Below are 18991 nucleotides of genomic sequence, written 5' to 3'. Positions count from 1 at the left end.
CAGTTGGAATCACGTTTGGCAGCAGTGGAACAGTCTTCCTCCGACAAGACTGCTCTGACGACAGTCGCCACCCAGGCGGCTACCCAGGCTGTGCTATTGGGCGGAAGGTCTCCTCGCCTTGCGCTTCCAGAGCGCTTTAGCGGGGACAGCTCCGAGTGCCGTGGGTTTATAAACCAAGTTACCACCTACTTAGAGCTGTCCGCGACTCTTTACGCTACCGAGAAGGCGAAGGTAGCCTTCGTCCAGTCCCTGCTCACAGGGAGAGCGCTGAAGTGGTCCACGCCGTTGTGGGAGCGCGGAGATCGGGTGGTGAATAACTTAGCATCTTATCTTGGGGCCATGAGAATGGTGCTCCTCGGGCCTCAAGTCACCCACGACTCCGCGCTGCGCCTCCTATGACTTCGGCAAGGGTCCGCTTCAGTCGGGGACTTTGCCGTACACTTTAGGACACTTGCCGCAGAGCTGGACTGGCCCGATAAGGTCCTTGTCCCTGTGTTCTGGGAGGGCCTGGCAGGGTTCGTCAAAGACGCACTGGCCACGCGTGAGGTGCCTGCTACTTTAGAGTCCTTGATTGTGGTTGCCTCTCGCATAGACATCCGCCAGGCGGAGCGGAAGCTCGAGGTCTCTTCAGCACCCACGTCCTCACGGCCTAAAAAGCGTCTGGCTCCCGTCTTCCACCAGACAGGTCTCCCAGCCAGCTCTGTAGGTGACTCCGTGGAGTCAATGGAGGTGTCCAAAGCGGTCTCCTCTACCCCAGGTTCTCGGTCTGGTGTCATCTGCTTTTCCTGTGGGCAGAGGGGACATATAGCTACCCGGTGTCCCAAACCGTCGGGAAAAGACAGCGTCTAGTTTCCATCAGAGGGGGGTTCCTAGACGCTGCTTCTCCCTCTAGGTTGACTATCAGCGCCCAGTTGCAGTTTGGCACTACTCTCTTCTCTGCTCTGGCCTGCCTGGACTCAGGCGCTGATGGCAATTTCATTTCGACCTCCCTGGCAACCCGATACTCAGTTCCCCTGGTTCTCTTGCCCAAGCCACTCAGGGTTCGGGTAGTCAACGGGTCCCTACTAGTCGATCCCATCACCCAGATCACCATCCCTCTCAGGATGGAAGTACCACCAGGACACCATGAGCAGGTGTCCTTCCTGGTGCTTCCAGGGGGGACGGATGAGATCCTACTGGGCCTCCCCTGGTTGAGACAGCATGCTCCTATACTCAACAGGGGAGATCTCATCATGGGCAGGATCCTGTAGGGAGCACCTCGTGACTACCGAACCACCCGCTACCATTAGGTCGGTTGGGTCCTCAGGGAATACAGGGGAGCCAGGTTTACCGACACCTTATGAGGCCTACAGGGACGTCTTCTCCAAGAGGGCCGCAGATACCCTTCCTCCCCACCGGCCATACGATTGCCGAATAGACCTGAAGCCAGGCTCCGAGCCCCCTAGGGGCAGAGTGTATCCCCTCTCTGCTCCAGAGACAGAGGCTATGTCCAAATATATTCAGGACAGCCTGGCAAAAGGGTTCATTCGCAAGTCTATTTCACCGGCCGGTGCGGGGTTCTTCTTCGTGCAAAAGAAGGAAGGGGATCTACGCCCCTGTATCGATTACAGGGGATTAAATGCAATCACGATCAAAAACAAATACCCTTTGCCCCTCATTACGGAGTTATTTGATCGATTCCACGGGGCAAAGATCTTCACGAAGCTGGATCTACGCGGGGCGTATAATCTAGTGCGAGTCCGAGAGGGCGATGAGTGGAAGACCGCCTTCAACACCAGGGACGGTCACTACGAGTATCTCGTAATGCCCTTCGGACTCTGCAATGCCCCCGCCGTATTTCAAGACTTTGTGAATGATGTTTTCCGGGATTTGTATCTTTCCGTGGTTGCATACCTGGATGATATCCTTATCTTCTCCCCCGATCTTGCCACCCATCGGAGGGATGTCATCCGAGTACTTAAGAGGCTCCGCACTCATTCGTTATATGCTAAGCTAGAAAAGTGCGTTTTTGAACGTGAATCCTTGCCGTTCCTGGGGTATATCGTGTCCAGTCAGGGGTTAGCAATGGATCCGGGGAAGTTGGAGACAGTGATGAAATGGCCTGAGCCCCGCTCGCTGAAAGCGATTCAGCGATTCTTGGGGTTTATCAATTATTATCGCCAGTTCATTCCCAACTTCTCGACGGTGGCAGCACCCATCATTGCCCTTACCCGCAAGGGCGCTAATCCCAAAGCATGGACACGGGAAACGGTAGAGGTATTTCACACTCTCAAAACTTACTTCTCCAGAGCTCCCATCCTTCATCGTCCAGACATCTCCAAACCTTTCCTACTAGAGGTAGACGCCTCTTCGGTCGGTGATGGTGCAGTTCTGTACCAGAAAGATGAACGAGGAAGGAAGCATCCATGTTTCTTTTTCTCCAAAACCTTTTCTCCGGCCGAGAGGAACTACTCCATAGGGGATAGGGAGTTACTGGCGCTGAAACTAGCATTCCAGGAATGGCGGCATCTCCTGGAGGGTGCGAAGCATCCATTTGAAGTATTTTCCGACCATAAAAATCTCACATACCTCCAGACAGCACAACGCCTGAACGCAAGGCAGGCCCGTTGGTCCTTGTTCTTCTCCCGGTTCCGCTTTATTATCCGCCACCTGGCCGGTGAGAAGAACGTACGGGCCGATGCCTTGTCACGTTGTATGGTTGTGTTGGAGGAGGACGAGGAGGAGCCTCGTCTTATACTACCCCCGGACAGCTTGAGGATGGTCACTCCCACTTCTTTGGACCAGGTGCCACCTGGCAAGACCCTCGTTCCCCCTGAACTACGGAATGAGGTGCTATCGTGGGCCCATGCCTCCAAGGTTGGGGGTCACTTCGGGGTCAAAAGGACCAGAGACCTTGTGACTAGGCACTATTGGTGGCCGAGACTACCCCAGGACATACAGGAGTATGTGGGAACCTGTATGTAGTGTGCACGGAATAAGCCGTCCCGGCAGAGACCGGCAGGTCTTCTTCACCCACTGCCAGTGCCGGATCGTCCCTGGGAAGTGGTGGGAATGGACTTCCTAGGAGATCTGCCCAAGTCAGCAGGTCACAAGGTCGTATGGGTCATCACGGATCACTTCTCTAAAATGGTCCACTTGGTGCCTCTCCCACGACTCCCGACGTCACGTGCTCTCGCCACCTTATTCATTAGGCATGTATTTAGGCTGCATGGCATGCCTGACAAGGTGGTGAGCGACCGGGGTCCCCAGTTTGCGTCTCGCTTCTGGAGAGAGCTCTGTAAGCTCCTGCAGATAGAGCTGAACATCTCCGCATACCATCCCGAAACCAATGGACTGGTAGAGAGGACCAATCAGACCTTGGTGACTTACCTCCGCCATTTTGTCTCCGCGCACCATGACAACTGGGCTAACCTCCTTCCTTGGGCCGAATTTGCCATTAACAATTCAGTCCATGAATCCTCTGGTCAGACTCCGTTCCTGCTCAATAACGGACAACATCCCAGAATCCCGGTTCCGATGCCCATTACGTCACCCGATCCTAGAGTGGAGGATTGGGCGACTGAGGCCCGGGAGATCTGGGATAACACCCAAGAGGCCCTTAAGAGGGCTAAAGACCGGATGGTGACAACGGCTGATGAGCGCCGCCGCCCTGCAACATCCTTCGCCCCTGGTGACCTAGTGTGGCTGTCCTCTAAGAATGTTAACCTACGGGTACAGGCAGCCAAATTCGCCCCTAGGTACCTGGGTCCGTTTAAAGTGCTAGAGCAGGTGAACCCGGTGGCATACCGACTCCAGCTCCCTCCATGCTGGGCTATAGCCAACACCTTTCACGTGTCCCTCCTGAAACCCGTACGACTTAATAAGTTCTCGGGGTCCCTGACACCCCGCCCGACGACTCTGAGGTGGCGAAGCTTGTGGAGACAAAACTCATACGGGGCAGGAGGTACTACCTCGTGGAGTGGGTCGGCCGTGGTCCGGAGCATAGATCCTGGGAATTGGAGGATCATATCCACGCCCCGGGTTTGATAGCGGCCTTCGAGCACGGGCAGGGGGGGGCCTAGACGGGGGGGTAATGTTACACCTCGTGGCTCTCCTGTGGCAAGGAATGAGACAGTCTCCTTGCCTGCCACGAGCGCTCCTGCTCAGCAGCGCCGAAGGTCTGCCAGACTGCGCAGAGTGCAGGAGAAACCTCCTCAGAGAGGCAGCACAAGGGTGACACCTAGTGGTACTCCTGTTGCAAGAAATGAGGCAGTCTCCCATTCCTTGCCTGCCGCAGCTCCTCCTGCTCAGCAGCCTCGAAGGTCTGTGAGGTTGCGCAATGTGCAGAGGTTTGCTGCTCAGGGAAGCAGTGAGACTCCCGTTATCTCTACACATTGTGAGACCGAGGATCCCGCCTCTATTTCCCAGAGGCAGGAGGGTGAGCATGTGCTATGCTTGGTGGATCCTGATTCGCCCACTGACGTCACACGGCTTGATGACAAGGCTGGTGACGTGGTGAATCCTGACTGGCCAGGCTGGGATGTCGTGGATCCTGATTGGGTCAAGTCCGTCATCTCCGCCTCGCGCCCGCCCTTGGCTGGAGCTACACCTCCTTAAAAGCTCCTCCTGCCATCATGGCGGCGCGCGACCGTCCTTCTATGTTTGGATGTCTGGCAGCGTGCTGCCACGCCACTGCTCAGGCATTATCTTCTTCTGTGGGCTTGGCCCTTGCTGCTTAGGCAGCACCTGGTTTGCAGGCCGTGTCCCTGCCTTGCTGCTCTGGCAGTAGCTCCTTCTACAGGCCGTGTTCCTGTCCCAGGTGAGCTCCTCGAGTCTCCACCGGACTCACCTGGTTATTGAAAGCACACGTGCGTAGGCACCTCTGTGCTACCCTCGTGCCATATTCTCATGACTTCCACTGGCACACGTGCGTGGGCACCTCTGTGCTTCCCCGTGCAACAGGTACACCGAGCCGTGTGATCCCTGCCATACAACCCACACGGGTTAGGGCAGACCGGTGTACATAGATCGTCTGTGACATTCCAGACGATCGCTAGCAGCAACCCGCTCACTCTTCACCCACCATAGCAGCGGTCCCTTACTCCGCACAGTGGACCTTGACTGGCGGAAGCTGTCCATTCCCCATCTTGGCACGCTTCCCCGGGTCCCCCTCGTAACAGGTATCCCAGCTGAGAAGGGGGGAGAAGAATGCAGGGACATCGGCGCAAGGACGCATCGGAGCGCTGGCGTAGGTATTCAACCAAAACGCCGACGTTACAAAAGTAGTGTAATTTGCACGCTCGGGAAAAGGTCAAAGACCGCCAATGCATGCGCACTGCAACACTTTTTTTTTTTTCGTTATACAGATTAGCTTGGGCATTTATATAAAGTATTCTAGAATAGTATATGTAAGAGCTTACTGGTGGTGGCCGCAGTTTATAGGGGATAAATCTGGTGACCAGTTCCCTTTAATATAGATTAAATAATTGTTATGGATTCTTTTTGGTGATTCCCGGTTTTGTGTATACTTCTTTTCTCCTTTTTTTCTATTATTAGTTTGACATGTACAGAGTTGAGTGGTGCCTTTTAATCTGTTTTCAGTAAACTTTTCCAGAAATGGTGCCCCTCTTGGCCATAGAGAGGCCATATCTGATATTGCAGTTTAATTCAATTAAAGTGAATGACATAGAAACTCAAGAACAGGCACATCCCATACCTAATAGTAGTGCAGCTGCTATTTATCCAAATCAATTAAGTTATTTAAAATTGCTTAAAATCCTTTAAGTGTAAATATTGTGCTTCCATTTATCCATATTTTAAAGTATGTAACTGTTTACCCTAGATCTTTGCGAAACAAGGTGGTATTGGAGATCCAGGTTCACCAGGAGAGCGCGGCAGAAGGGTAAGCCAAACTACATACTTACGGTTGTGTAGAGAGAAGTGCTAAAAATTTCATTCATTAGTAAGCAGAGCACCATATGTATGGTAGCTACCACATTAGAGAAGACTAAATCTTCTGAATCGATATATTGTAATTGTTTAACATGGTGTATAAGGAAGGAGCACTGAGTGTAATGGTAAAATCTTCAGCTTATCATATACCTTACCATTTTTTTCTTTCACTTTTAGGGACAAAAAGGAGCTCCAAGTCAAACTGATCAATCTGTACGTACGGTTTATGTGAATTTTCTGTCTAATGTTAATACTCTGCAGGTTATGAGTAACCCCAAGGCTTTGGGGTACAGGGGAGTAATAATAAAGTTGTAGATGGAGCCGCTGCTGCACAGTCTCTCACCCCTGGGGCTGATGTTAATGGCAGCCTGGATGTTGGGCCTTCCACAAGTAGGGCCAGGCCCCAGGGGGTAGGTGTTGGTGTTAGGCGTGGAAAGAAGGTAGGCCACACAAGGGATTGCAGTGTAACTGGTTTCTTTACTCACAGCATTGTTATGGCTTGCAACCCGAAGAAGGCTGGTCCTCACCACTGGTCCACTTAATCCCAGTGCCGGTTTGGTAACCTGGTGGCTTCTTTCCCCTGCACCTGTCTCAGGTTGGTGGGTCCCCATGGCTTGGAGCAAATGGGGTCCCCTCCTGGTAGTCTTTCAATGTTTAGTCTGTACAGCGGGCAGTTTGAACCCTGTAGGGTCGGTGTTCTGTTCTGGTCCCTGGTTCTCCCGTCACTGCTGGTGCCCCAAACTTTATGGTCAGTGAGGTCCTGGATTGTCCCCTCACTGTGCAGATTTTATCAGATCAGGTCTGCCTGGTGCGTTTTCCTGACCTAGGGCTCTGTGCCCTGTAGGTGCTATGGTTCCGAGAGTACTCCACTGTACTCCTTCGGCAACCACACGCCTGCGTCTGACAGGTCACTGTTACACACTCCCGTCAGTACGGGTACGTCCATCTCCTCTCACTTCCACTTTTGGTGTTGTCGGCACTGGTCTTCTGGGTCATTAGGGTAGGCCCTGCATCTTTGACAGGATGCAGTTCCTTGTAGCTCCTGATGGCTTCAGGGGCGCTACAGTTACATCATAGTCATGGGCAGTTTTTCCTCATGTTTCTGAAAATATGTCCTGCGGAGATGATCATAGGATCTGGTTTTTAATTGTTGAGAAGGGATAAGACAACCCATGGATGTTCAATTTCGCCGTGCTCGGCCAGACTAGTTAAAAGTTCAGTTCTGTCTTCAAACTTGACTCTGAACCCCGGACCCCATAGAAGTCAACAGGGATCCCAAATCTGTGCTGTAAAACATCTGTAAAATGGTCTTAGTAAGGGCGAGGGGGCTGGAAAAGAAAGCAAAATGGAGGTAAGTGCAGGACAATTGCCCTGCAAACAAATGTGGATAGGGAATTTATTTAAAGCGTTTCTGTCACTATAGCAATCATGGTTAAATAGGGAGTAAATGAATAAAATGAAAATCTTAAGTTGAGTGCTCGCACAGACATTTTTTTAGTCTTCTCCACAGAGCCAAAATTGTAATAGTGCCGCCGTGGTCTATTTTCACAGTTCGCCCACAGAGCCAAAACTTCAACTTCAGTAGCATATACTACAGCTGCTGCAGTTAAAAAGCTTGTAGTTAGATTTGGGATCAATCTGACAGTCATCACAAGGCTTGCTACCGCGAGACCCAGCCCCTTTGCCTTGATTGAGTGTCTAAGGGGCCTGAAGCTCTTACTTTGAAATAATTATTTTTCAAAGCAGGCAGCCACGCCTGATAATTCAGATAGCAATAATGTAATAGCACTCAGGTTCTATTTTGTTGCTTGTCAAAAACGAGGCCATTCTTAACCCCTTCATGACTGGGCGATTTTCCGTTTTTCATTTTTGCTTTTTTCTCCCCTTCTTCCGAGAGCTGTAACTTTTATATTTTTCAGTCAGTCTTGCCATATGAGGGTTTGATTTTTGCGACACGAGTTGTACTTTTAAATGAAACTATAAGTTTTGCCATATAGTGTACTGGAAAACAGCAAAAAAATTCCAAGTGCGGAAAAATGCAAAAAAGTGCGATAGTTTTTGGGATATTTTATGCACCGTGTGCACTATATGGTTAAACTGATGTGTTGGTGTGATGCCTTAGGTCGGTATGAGTTCGTAGACACCAAAATGTATAGGTTTACTTTTATGTAAGGGGTTAAAAAAATCAGAAGTTTGTCCAAAAAAAGTGACGCACTTTTCGGGGGCTCAGTGATAGCTTATTTTGTCCTGAGCTGATGTTTTTAATGGTACCATTTTTGCATAGATGCTATGTTTTGATCGCCTGTTATTGCATTTTGCGAAAAATTAGCGATGACCAAAAAACATAATTTTGGCATTTGGATTTTTTTTGCCACTACACCGTTTACCAATCAGATTAATTATTTTAACATTTTGATAGATTCGGCATTTCTATAGGCGGCAATACCAAATGTGTCAAAAAAAAATTATTTTTTTTTAACCCTTTAATTTTTAATGGGGCGAATGGGGGGGTGATCTGAACTTTTATTTTTTTTTATTTTTTTTTTATTTTTTAAAAACATTTTTTTTTAGTTTTTTTAATTTTACTAGTCCCCCTAGGGGACTACAAGGATCAACAATCTGATCGTTCATTCCTTTCTCCTGATCAGACCAGCATCGTGTTGCTCATCATGATGTCTGTGGTTCAGGCAACATGAATTTGATAAAGTTTTATTTGATAGAACCATGGAATTCTATCTTTTTATATTGTCTAAGTGCCACTGTGAGAAGGGCTCTCCGAGGTTGACAGGTCTGTGTTACAAAGTGTAAAGTGTTTTAGTACTAAGTCTATGAAACTAGATGATAAGTAAACACTTCTTTTCTATTTGCTGTATAGCCATGTGAGCTAATTGACTACATCCGGAAGACCTGTTGTAAGTATGATTTTTTTAGATTTCATATACCTTTGTAACTTTATATTAGGTCTTTTTTCCTTTGAGATGTGTGCAAAAAAAAATTTGGTGTACAGGTGACCTGTGTGCGGTCTGATTTTTTTCTTGCAGCCGTTGATTTGCACTGGTAAGTCTCATCTGATAAAGGCTGCAATACACAGCATGCAGCATTTTTTTATCCTCAGCCCTGAAGCAAGGAGCCCTATCCCAGCTGAGGGTCACTGAATTACCTGCTTCATTCAACGTGTGTGTTTGTATAATGCTCCTATTGTGGCGTGCGGCACTTACAATAATGTCCGGTGTTACCTCCATCTTCACTGCTGGTCCTCTTTGTAAATGTGGAGGGCTACATAATTGGCACACAATTCTCTTTATAAAACAATTCAGGAACCAGTTTATTAGAGGTCACAACTTCTTTCTTATTTTGGACATACTGTGCCGCTTGTGCTACCGCCGCTCTACCGGGGGTTTTCTACCTTGTCAACACTCACTCTAGTTTACTATCCTTCAACAGCCAAGTCCAATATGTGCTTCCTCCCAGTAACCTTTCCTAGTGGCTACCATGTCTCACTCGGGCCCTCGGACGTTGTACAAGCTACTGACCAGTTTAGGGTCCCGCCGGCGGTCTCTATACCCTGACATCCCACCGATCTAAGGACACCCTACAGCCCATCTGCAGGGTGAGGTCTCAACAGCTGGGAAAATTTCTCCTGTCCCGAACAGGCCCTCACTTCTGACCCTGTCCTCTCACTTGGACGTCTGCAGCTTCACTGTCTCACTATCTTCCCTGTCTTCCGATCCCTTTATGCTTACTCCTTCTTCTTTGTCTCAGTCTCCCTGGTTACCACTTGGCTATTTACATCTGTTCCTGTCCTATCTTAACAAACTCACTAACTACCACTGACACCCTACTCCTGCACACTTGGTCCCTAGTTACACTACACTAAAATATCCTATCTATAGCCCTTTGTATACAGTACTTGTACCACCACCACGTCAGCTGCCGAGCCGCTCGGATCCGGAGCCGCGGTGGCTCGAGGGGTCTCCGGATCTGGGGGGTCCGCGCGGACACTCGGATTAAAAGAGAAGGGAGAATATGTACAAGGGAGTTAGAAAGTTCGTGACGCCACCCACGGTGTGTGGTAAGGTAAGGGACCACCGCTGCTGTTGGGGAGTCCGGTGACGATGGTGCAGCAGCCGGATGTTTAACCCCTCCGTGGGTAGGGGGTTTGTGTCCCGGGGCATGTTGGATGGTTGGTTCTTGGGGTGCCATTGGGGATAGGAACAGGGATGTTCAGTGTACTCACTCAGTCCAGGAATAACAACACCGACAGCTTGTAAACCGGAATTCTGAGCACCACTGCAGCTTGTAGGGAGCATGCTTGGGTCCGTGACCTTGGTGTTGCTGTTAGCCTGTGGCCCTTTCCTTGGCACCTTTGTCTCTATTTGGACCCTCGGGTATAAAACTCTTCGGGTCCCGCTCACCCATATGGCTAACGGAGTAAGCTTGCTCTTAGGGTTCACGCGTAGCATTTCTTTGGACTGTATTGGGAAAGTCCTATCCCATCGGTGCACTAGTACCCCGATTTTGGAGAGGATTGGGGATGAATCTTGAAGTCTTCACCCCCGTCGGGTAAATTACCGGAACGCGTGAAGCTACTTTCCGGCCTAGGGTCTACGTACCCCGTCGTGTCCTGGCCCCTGCCCGGTGATAACTCAAGGCCGCCGGCCGCCCTCCTCGGCAGTCTGTGCCCCTTGACACAATCCCCTGCGACCGGGGTTCCAGCTCCTACCAGGCCCAGACCAACGTCTGCCGCCTTGTAACTACAGGAGCCCTGCTCCAGGCCGATGACCTCTCCCTCACAGAGAGTCACCTCTACTCATCCACCTCACTCTCTCCTCTCCTTTGCTCCACTGTCACTTTCTCACTTTCCCTTTACCAACCCCCCATATGGGCGGCCCTATTCCCTTCAGGTCCCCCAATGGTGTGTCTGGTGGGTACAGTGTAAAGTGTTCCTAGGATTTTGATTGGCTAAGCTGTTAGCAACACCAAAGGACCAGGACCCATAACCAAGGAGGAGTGAATACTGTGCAGAAAGTCAGATTGCGCAATACCCTGTGACGACCTGATAGGCCAGAGCGTCACATACTTCTGGCTCTCTACACTATGTCTCCCACCTGACACAGCACGAGGGGCCAGCAGTTTACATTATACATTACACATTGTTTACAGTGTTCTAAAATATGCATATTATCAAAGACATTACTTGCCATGAAACATATGACACTTGCGGTAGCTAGATGGCACTGAACGCCACGCCCGTCCACTTCTTCTAGATCACTGACATAGAAGCGCATTCATCAAAATAACTTACATTAAACACAATACACTCTCATATACATCATATTTATAATACAATAACGCGTCCCCCGTAGGAGTGGACATAGCTCACCCACCTCCTATAGTCTGATTACAGCTGAGGAAAGACTCACAGATGAACACTGCCTTAGGCTATGTTCACATGTCCAGTAATCATCTGTTAAAACGGAACCAGCAAACACAACTTTTTGTCTGTTTTGAAAAAAATTATTTTTGCAGGATCCATTTTATTAACGTGAGAGTCTATGGATAATGGATCTGTTAAAAAGTTGCTGTTTATATCTTCCATTTGCAACTGACTCAGTAAGCAAAAAAGGGATCTTTTACAAATGAAAGAAAAGCGGATGGCTAAATAGCAATCTGTTAATGGATCCGTTCTCCATAGACTCCTATGTTAAAAAATGGAGCCTGCAGAAATTGTGTCTGCACAGCTTTTTTCCTTCGTATTTCTGCTGAGTCCGTTCTAACAGATGATTACTGAACATGTGAACTTAACCTCATTGAATAATATCGGTGTGAGTACAATGCAATTATTATTCTTACATTGCACTCAGCGTATTTAAACAGAGATGTGAACGAACCCTTCGCAGCACTAACTGTAGTTCCAAGCAAAGCTATGAGCTGTTACAGTGGGTATGGAAAGTATTCGGACCCCTTTAAATGTTTCACTCTTTGTTTCATTGCAGCCATTTGGTGAATTCAAAAAAGTTCATTTTTTTTCCTCATAACTTTACACTCTGAACAGACCATCGACAGAAAAAAACAGAAATGTAGAAATTTTTGAAAATTTATTAAACAAGAAAAACAGAAATATCACATGGACATAAGTATTCAGACCCTTTGCTCAGTATTGAGTAGAAACACTCTTTTAGCTAGTACAACCATGAGTCTTCTTGGGAGTGATGCAACAAGTTTTTCACACCTGGATTTGGGGATCCACTGCCATTTTTAAGTCACATGCTGTCCATTTCCTTGTGATCCTCCTTAAGATGGTTCTACTCCTTCATTAGAGTCCAGCTGTGTTTAATTAAACTGATAGGACTTGATTTGGAAAGGCACACACCTGTCTATATAAGACCTCACAGCTCACAGTGCATGTCAGATCAAAAGAGATTCATGAGGTCAAAGTAACTGCCCAATGAGCTCAGAGACAGAATTGTAACAAGGCACAGATCTGGCCAAGGTTACAAAAGAATTTCTGCAGTACTCAAGGTTCCTAAGAACACAGTGGCCTCCATAATCCTTAAATAGAAGAAGTTTGGGACGACCAGAACTCTTCCAAGGCCTGGCTGTCCAGCCAAACTGAGCAATCATTGGAAAAGAGCTTTGGTGAGATAGGTAAAGAAGAACCCCAAGATCACTGTGCCCGAGCTCCAGAGATGCAGTAGGGAGATGGGAGAAAGTTCCACAAAGTCAACTCAAATTTTAACCTTTATTAAGTATAGATAATTAAAAGAGAAAAGAAAAAATATTTCTTCTCTTAGACTGAAATACACTCAACAAGCTGCCAGGGTCCCCAAACTAGTTAATTGGACCGGTATATGTGGATAATGCCCTATATATCACTCAAGGCACTATGTTGTCCTATAGATAGGGCCACTGCAACAGCCACAAATAGTCATACAAAAAAACACAAGAAAAAAACACAAAAGAGAGAAAACACAATTCCATTTGCTGTCAAGCACTGGACAGTGGTCCTAGATAAAAAAAAAAAACAGCCAAACCAACATAATAAACCTAAATAAATATACATATTTTCCAAAAGGTGCTGACAGTGGTCAGACACACAGAGGAATATATAATATAATAGTACAAGGACTAGGAAAGATCTCACCGCGTCCTCTTAGGTTAGGGTATACAGAGTCTTCCACCAGGATACTGGGTCCAGAGTCTTCCTCCAATCTTATCTGTCCCTAATATCTCCTGGAGAAAATAAAAGATCTATCTGTTACCCCAAGCTCCCATCCTAACAAGGATGGTCCACAGCTATATGTACAACGCTGGACCCCTATGTTGACCCTATCTGCGTCCCAACACGTTTCGTCTTATATGACTCTTCAGGGGACATAATGCTTAGTGTAGATGAGGTCTCTAGCACTATGGGCAGAAGATAGCTGGGTTTAAGGGCCTCATCTAAACTAAGCATTATGTCCCCTGAAGAGTCATATAAGACGAAACGAGTCGGGATGCAGATAGGGTCAAAATAGGGGTCCAGCGTTGTACACCTAGCTGTGGACCGTCCTTGTTAGGACTGGAGCTTGGGGTAACAGACAGATCTTTTATTTCAACCAGGAGATATTAGGGACAGATATGATTGGTGGAAGACTCTGGACCCAGTAGTATCCTGGTGGAAGACTCTGTATACCCTAACATGAGATCTTTCCTAGTCCTTGTACTATTATATTATACAGTCATATGAAAAAGTTTGGGCACCCCTATTAATGTTAACCTTTTTTCTTTATAACAATGTGAGTTTTTGCAACAGCTATTTCAGTTTCATATATCTAATAACTGATGGACTCAGTAATATTTCTGGATTGAAATGAGGTTTATTGTACTAACAGAAAATGTGCAATCCGCATTTAAACAAAATTTGACCGGTGCAAAAGTATGGGCACCTCAACATAAAAGTGACATTAATATTTTGTAGATCCTCCTTTTGCAAAAAAAACAGCCTCTAGTCGCTTCCTGTAGCTTTTAATGAGTTCCTGGATCCTGGATGAAAGTATATTTGACCATTCCTGTTTACAAAACAATTCCAGTTCAGTTAAGTTTGATGGTCGCCGAGCATGGACAGCACGCTTCAAATCATCCAACAAATTTTTAATGATATTCAGGTCTGGGGACTGGGATGGCCATTCCAGAACATTGTAATTGTTCCTCTGCATGAATGCTTGAGTAGATTTGGAGCGGTGTTTTGGATCATTGTCTTGCTGAAATATCCATCCCCTGCGTAACTTCAACTTCGTCACTGATTCTTGCACATTATTGTCAAGAATCTGCTGATACTGAGTTGAATCCATGCAACCCTTAACTTTAACAAGATTCCCAGTGCCGGCATTGGCCACACAGCCCCAAAGCATGATGGAACCTCCACCAAATTTTACTGTGGGTAGCAAGTGCTTTTCTTGGAATGCCGTGTTTTTTTGCCTCCATGCATAACGCCTTTTTGTATGACCAAACAACTCAATCTTTGTTTCATCAGTCCACAGGACCTTCTTCCAAAATGTAACTGGCTTGTCCAAATGTGCTTTTGCATACCTCAGGCGACTCTGTTTGTGGCGTGCTTGCAGAAACAACTTCTTTCGCATCACTCTCCCATACAGCTTCTCCTTGTGCAACGTGCGCTGTATTGTTGACCGATGCACATTGACACCATCTGCAGCAAGATGAAGCTGCAGGTCTTTGGAGGTGGTCTGTGGATTGTCCTTGACTGTTCTCACCATTCTTCTTCTCTGCCTTTCTGATATTTTTCTTGGCCTGCCACTTCTGGGCTTATGAAGAACTGTACCTGTGTTCTTCCATTTCCTTACTATGTTCCTCACAGTGGAAACTGACAGTTTAAATCTCTGAGACAACTTTTTGTATCCTTCCCCTAAACAACTATGTTGAATAATCTTTGTTTTCAGATCATTTGAGAGTTTTTTTGAGGAGCCCATGATGCCACTCTTCATAGGAGATTCAAATAGATCAACTTGCAAGTGGCCACCTTAAATACCTTTTCTCATGATTGGATACACCTGCCTATGAAGTTCAAAGCTCAATTAGGTTACAAAACCAATTTAGTGCTTTAGTAAGTCAGTAAAAAGTAGTTAGGAGTGTTCAAATCAAGAAATTGATAAGGGTGCCCATACTTTTGCACCAGTCAAATTTTGTTTAAATGCAGATTGCACATTTTTTGTTAGTACAATAAACCTCATTTCAATCCAGAAATATTTCTCAGTCCATCAGTTATTACATATATGAAACTGAAATAGCTGTTGCAAAAACCCACATTGTTATAAAGAAAAAAGGTTAACATTAATAGGGGTGCCCAAACTTTTTCATATGACTGTATATTCTTCTGTGTGTCTGACCACTGTCAGCACGTTTTGGAAAATACATATATATATTTATTTAGGTTTATTATGTTGGTTTTGCTGGGTTTTTTTAATCTAGGACTACTGTCCAGTGCTTGACAGCAAATGGAATTGTGTTGTTTTCTGTCTTTTGTGTTTTTTCTTGTGATTTTTTTGTATGACTATTTGTGGCTGTTTCAGTGGCCCCATCTATAGGACAACATAGTGCCTTGAGTGATATATAGCGCATTATTCACATATACCGGTCCAATTAACTAGTTTGGGGACCCTGGCAGCTTGTTGAGTGTATTTTAGTCTAAGAGAAGAAATATTTTTTCTTTTCTCTTTTAATTATTTATACTTAATAAAGGTTAAAATTTTCTGATGCTTTATTGCAAGACATATGAAAGCCTGCATAGAGTTTCAAAAAAAACACATGAAGGACTCCCAGACTATGAGAAATAAGATTCTCTGGTCTGATGAGACGAGGATAGAATTTACCAAATGGCTGCAATGAAACAAAGAGTGAAAAATTTAAAGGGGTCTGAATACTTTCCGCACCCACTGTGTATGAAGGAACATAAAAATATGCATACAGAGAAGAAGACATGATAACACAGTACAGAACTATGAAAAAGTTTTAAAGGGAACCTGTCAGCAGAAATTTCCCCTAAAACCTAACAGATTCCCCCTCTGCAGCTCCTGGGCTGCATTCTAGAAAGGTCCCTTTTATTATTGTGCCCCCTTTCTGACCAAAAAAAGAGTTTATAAAGAGGTATCTTTTTGGCTTCGGATTCTATAAATGTGACATGGGGGCGGGCGCGGGCAGCCTGATGGTCGTTATTCTGCCCCCTGGTCCTGTATGCCGCCCCCATCGCTGATTTCCATACTTTTGGACACCGCCCACTGCTCCAGCCATCCCCGCGCATGCCCAGTGCCAGTCTCACGGGACTAAGCAGTGTGACCGCTGGTGACGTGTGCGCAGACAAGTGATTATGGGCGGGACTGTGACTGTTATCAGCAAGTACCCGCCCATAATCTCGTGAGCGCGCAAACCTCTCCAGTGGTCACACTGTGCTCAGTGTAGATTCTAGACTGTATGGGCTGCTTCCAGGGATGACGTCCCTTTGTCACGTGATAGGGGCGTGTTCAAAATACTATCACGTGACAAAGGGACGTCATCCCTGGAAGCAGCCCATACAGTCTAGCATCTACACTGAGCACAGTGTGACCGCTGGAGAGGTTTGCGCGCTCACGAGATTATGGGCGGGTACTTGCTGATAACAGTCACAGTCCCGCCCATAATCACTTGTCTGCGCACACGTCACCAGTGGTCACACTGCTCAGTCCCGTGAGACTGGCACTGGGCATGCGCGGGGATGGCTGGAGCAGTGGGCGGCGTCCAAAAGTATGGAAATCAGCGATGGGGGCGGCATACAGGACCAGGGGGCAGAATAACGGCCATCAGGCTGCCCGCCCCCGTGTCACATTTATAGAATCCGAAGCCAAAAAGGTACCTCTTTATAAACTCTTTTTTTTGGTCAGAAAGGGGGCACAATAATAACAGGGACCTTTCTAGAATACAGCCCAGGAGCTGCAGAGGGGGAATCTTTTAGGTTTTAGGGGAAATTTCTGCTGACAGGTTCCCTTTAAGCAGGTGTGGAAAAAATGGTGCTTTCAAAAATACAAGTATTAGGCCACATTCCCACAAACAGTATTTTGTGATTTTTTTGACATTGCAGATTTTTTGTGACATGTCTGCAATTTTTGCTAAATTATGTTATTGCTGTTTTTTAAACTGTTTTTTTAATCCTTTTTACACACATTTTTATCATGTTTTTGACCCTGCATATTATGTCTATTTTTGGTATGTCATGTTTTAAACAGAGCTGCTTTGCTTTTGTTAATTCCTGGTATTTAGTTTTGGTAAAATTTTATTGATACAGTCATGTTTGGATTTTTGTGTTTTAGTGCATTCGCACAAAAAACTTACCCACAAGAGATTTTAAGATGTTGCAGATTTCAAACATGATCGCAGCTCAGTTTATGCCACGTAAAACAAAATGATCAGTGAACATTAGATTTCTATAAATCCACAATCCTAGAACTGGAAGAGGCTGCGTTTTTTGTGCAGCGAAAATATTCAGAGTCAAAAACTCATTGTAGGAACTTAATCTCAATGGCTTATTTTTATCAATTAAATTGCAAAGTGAATTAGAAAAAAAAGAGAAAACTAAATCAAAACAATATTTCTAGTCATTACTTTTTATGTTATCACCTTCTTTCTGCAGCCAATTTTCATGTCTATTATTTTGTTTTTTTCTCCCCTTCTTCCAAGAGCCATAACTTTTTAATTTAGCAATAGGAGTACTTGTTTCTTGCTTGCTTGTTTCTTGCTGGACAAGTTCTATTTTAGTATGTTGCCATTTGTTTTAATATATGATGTACTGGAAAGAGGGGAAAAGAAATCAAAGCATGTAAAATTTTGAAAAAAATGCAATACTGCCATAGTTTTGGGGTTATTTATTTTCACAGCGTACTTTCTGTGGTAAAATTACCGTGAACCGTGATTTTCCAGGTGAGCATAATTATAACAATACCAAACTTGTGTAGTTTGTTTTTTCATATAAGTGGAGAAAAAAAATTCAGATGCAGCAACTAGTGGGACCAAGCTACACCCATTAAACCAGTTTTACATATTGCAATTTCGCATACGATATCGTATGCGATTTGCAACGCCCCCATCGTATGTGTGGCATGTTCAATTTGTTGAACGTGCCGTACAAACGATTAACCCCTGTCACACGTACTTACCCGTCCATATGACCTCGATGTGGGCGGCGAACGTCCACTTTCTGTAGTGGGAGGGACGTTCGGCGTCACAGCGACGTCATGCGGCAGCCGGCCATAGAAGCGGAGGGGCGGAGCTGAGCGAGACGTAAACATCCTGCCCACCTCCTTCCTTCCGCATTACCGGCCGGGAGCCGCAAGACGCAGGTAAGATCTGTTCATCGTTCCCGGGGTGTCACACACTGCGATGTGTGCTACCCCGGGTACGATGAACAATCTGACGTTCAATCCATTAGGAATGAACGACGTGCATGCGATGAACGTTTTACCATTCAATCGCAATCACACGTAGCTGTTACACACTGCAATGTACCTTACGATGCCGGATGTGTGTCACTTACGACGTGACCCCGCCGACACATTGTAAGATACATTGCAGCGTGTAAAGCTGGCTTCAGTGTTCAGAGAACTCTGACCAGATGTAGTCTTTATGGAAGAATTGGACTAAAAAGCCATACTATCAGCATGCAAACAAGGCCAAGGAGCTCAACTATACACGAAAAGATAGAAACTGGGATGCAGAAACATAAAAACAAGTGCTCTGGTCTGATAAGTCAAAATGTGAAATATATGTAACAAAAAGTAGTTTGTTTACCGAAGGGCCAGAAAGCGGTACAATACAAGAGTCTGAAGCCAACAATGAAGAATTGAGGTTCTTTGCAAGTTTGGGGCTGCATATTAGCAAATTGAGTTGAGAATTAGGTCAGTAATAGAGATGAGCGAACCCGCGGTTCAATGTTTGTATCAATCAAAGACTTTACAAAAAAAACAGAGTTTGGGAGCTTCACGTATGGAAACCATTGCTGTCCTCGGGAACACTCGGTGCTCAGCCCAGTTCTAGC

General features: G+C 46.2%; 1 protein-coding gene across 1 annotated transcript in view; it reads left to right on the top strand.

Moving 5' to 3' along the window:
- LOC142243360 (collagen alpha-6(VI) chain-like) overlaps positions 1-18991 on the top strand; it is a 166189-nt gene that overhangs the window by 123333 nt on the left and 23865 nt on the right. Inside the window, exons 28-30 of the mRNA XM_075315212.1 lie at positions 5822-5881; positions 6109-6144; positions 8807-8843. Of these exons, the coding sequence (XP_075171327.1) occupies positions 5822-5881; positions 6109-6144; positions 8807-8843 (133 nt within the window). The remainder of the gene's footprint in view (positions 1-5821; positions 5882-6108; positions 6145-8806; positions 8844-18991) is intronic.

The sequence above is a fragment of the Anomaloglossus baeobatrachus genome, chromosome 6 (genome assembly GCF_048569485.1).
Source record: "Anomaloglossus baeobatrachus isolate aAnoBae1 chromosome 6, aAnoBae1.hap1, whole genome shotgun sequence".
NCBI lineage: Eukaryota > Metazoa > Chordata > Amphibia > Anura > Aromobatidae > Anomaloglossus > Anomaloglossus baeobatrachus.
This window is presented reverse-complemented; position numbering and strand designations above follow the sequence as displayed.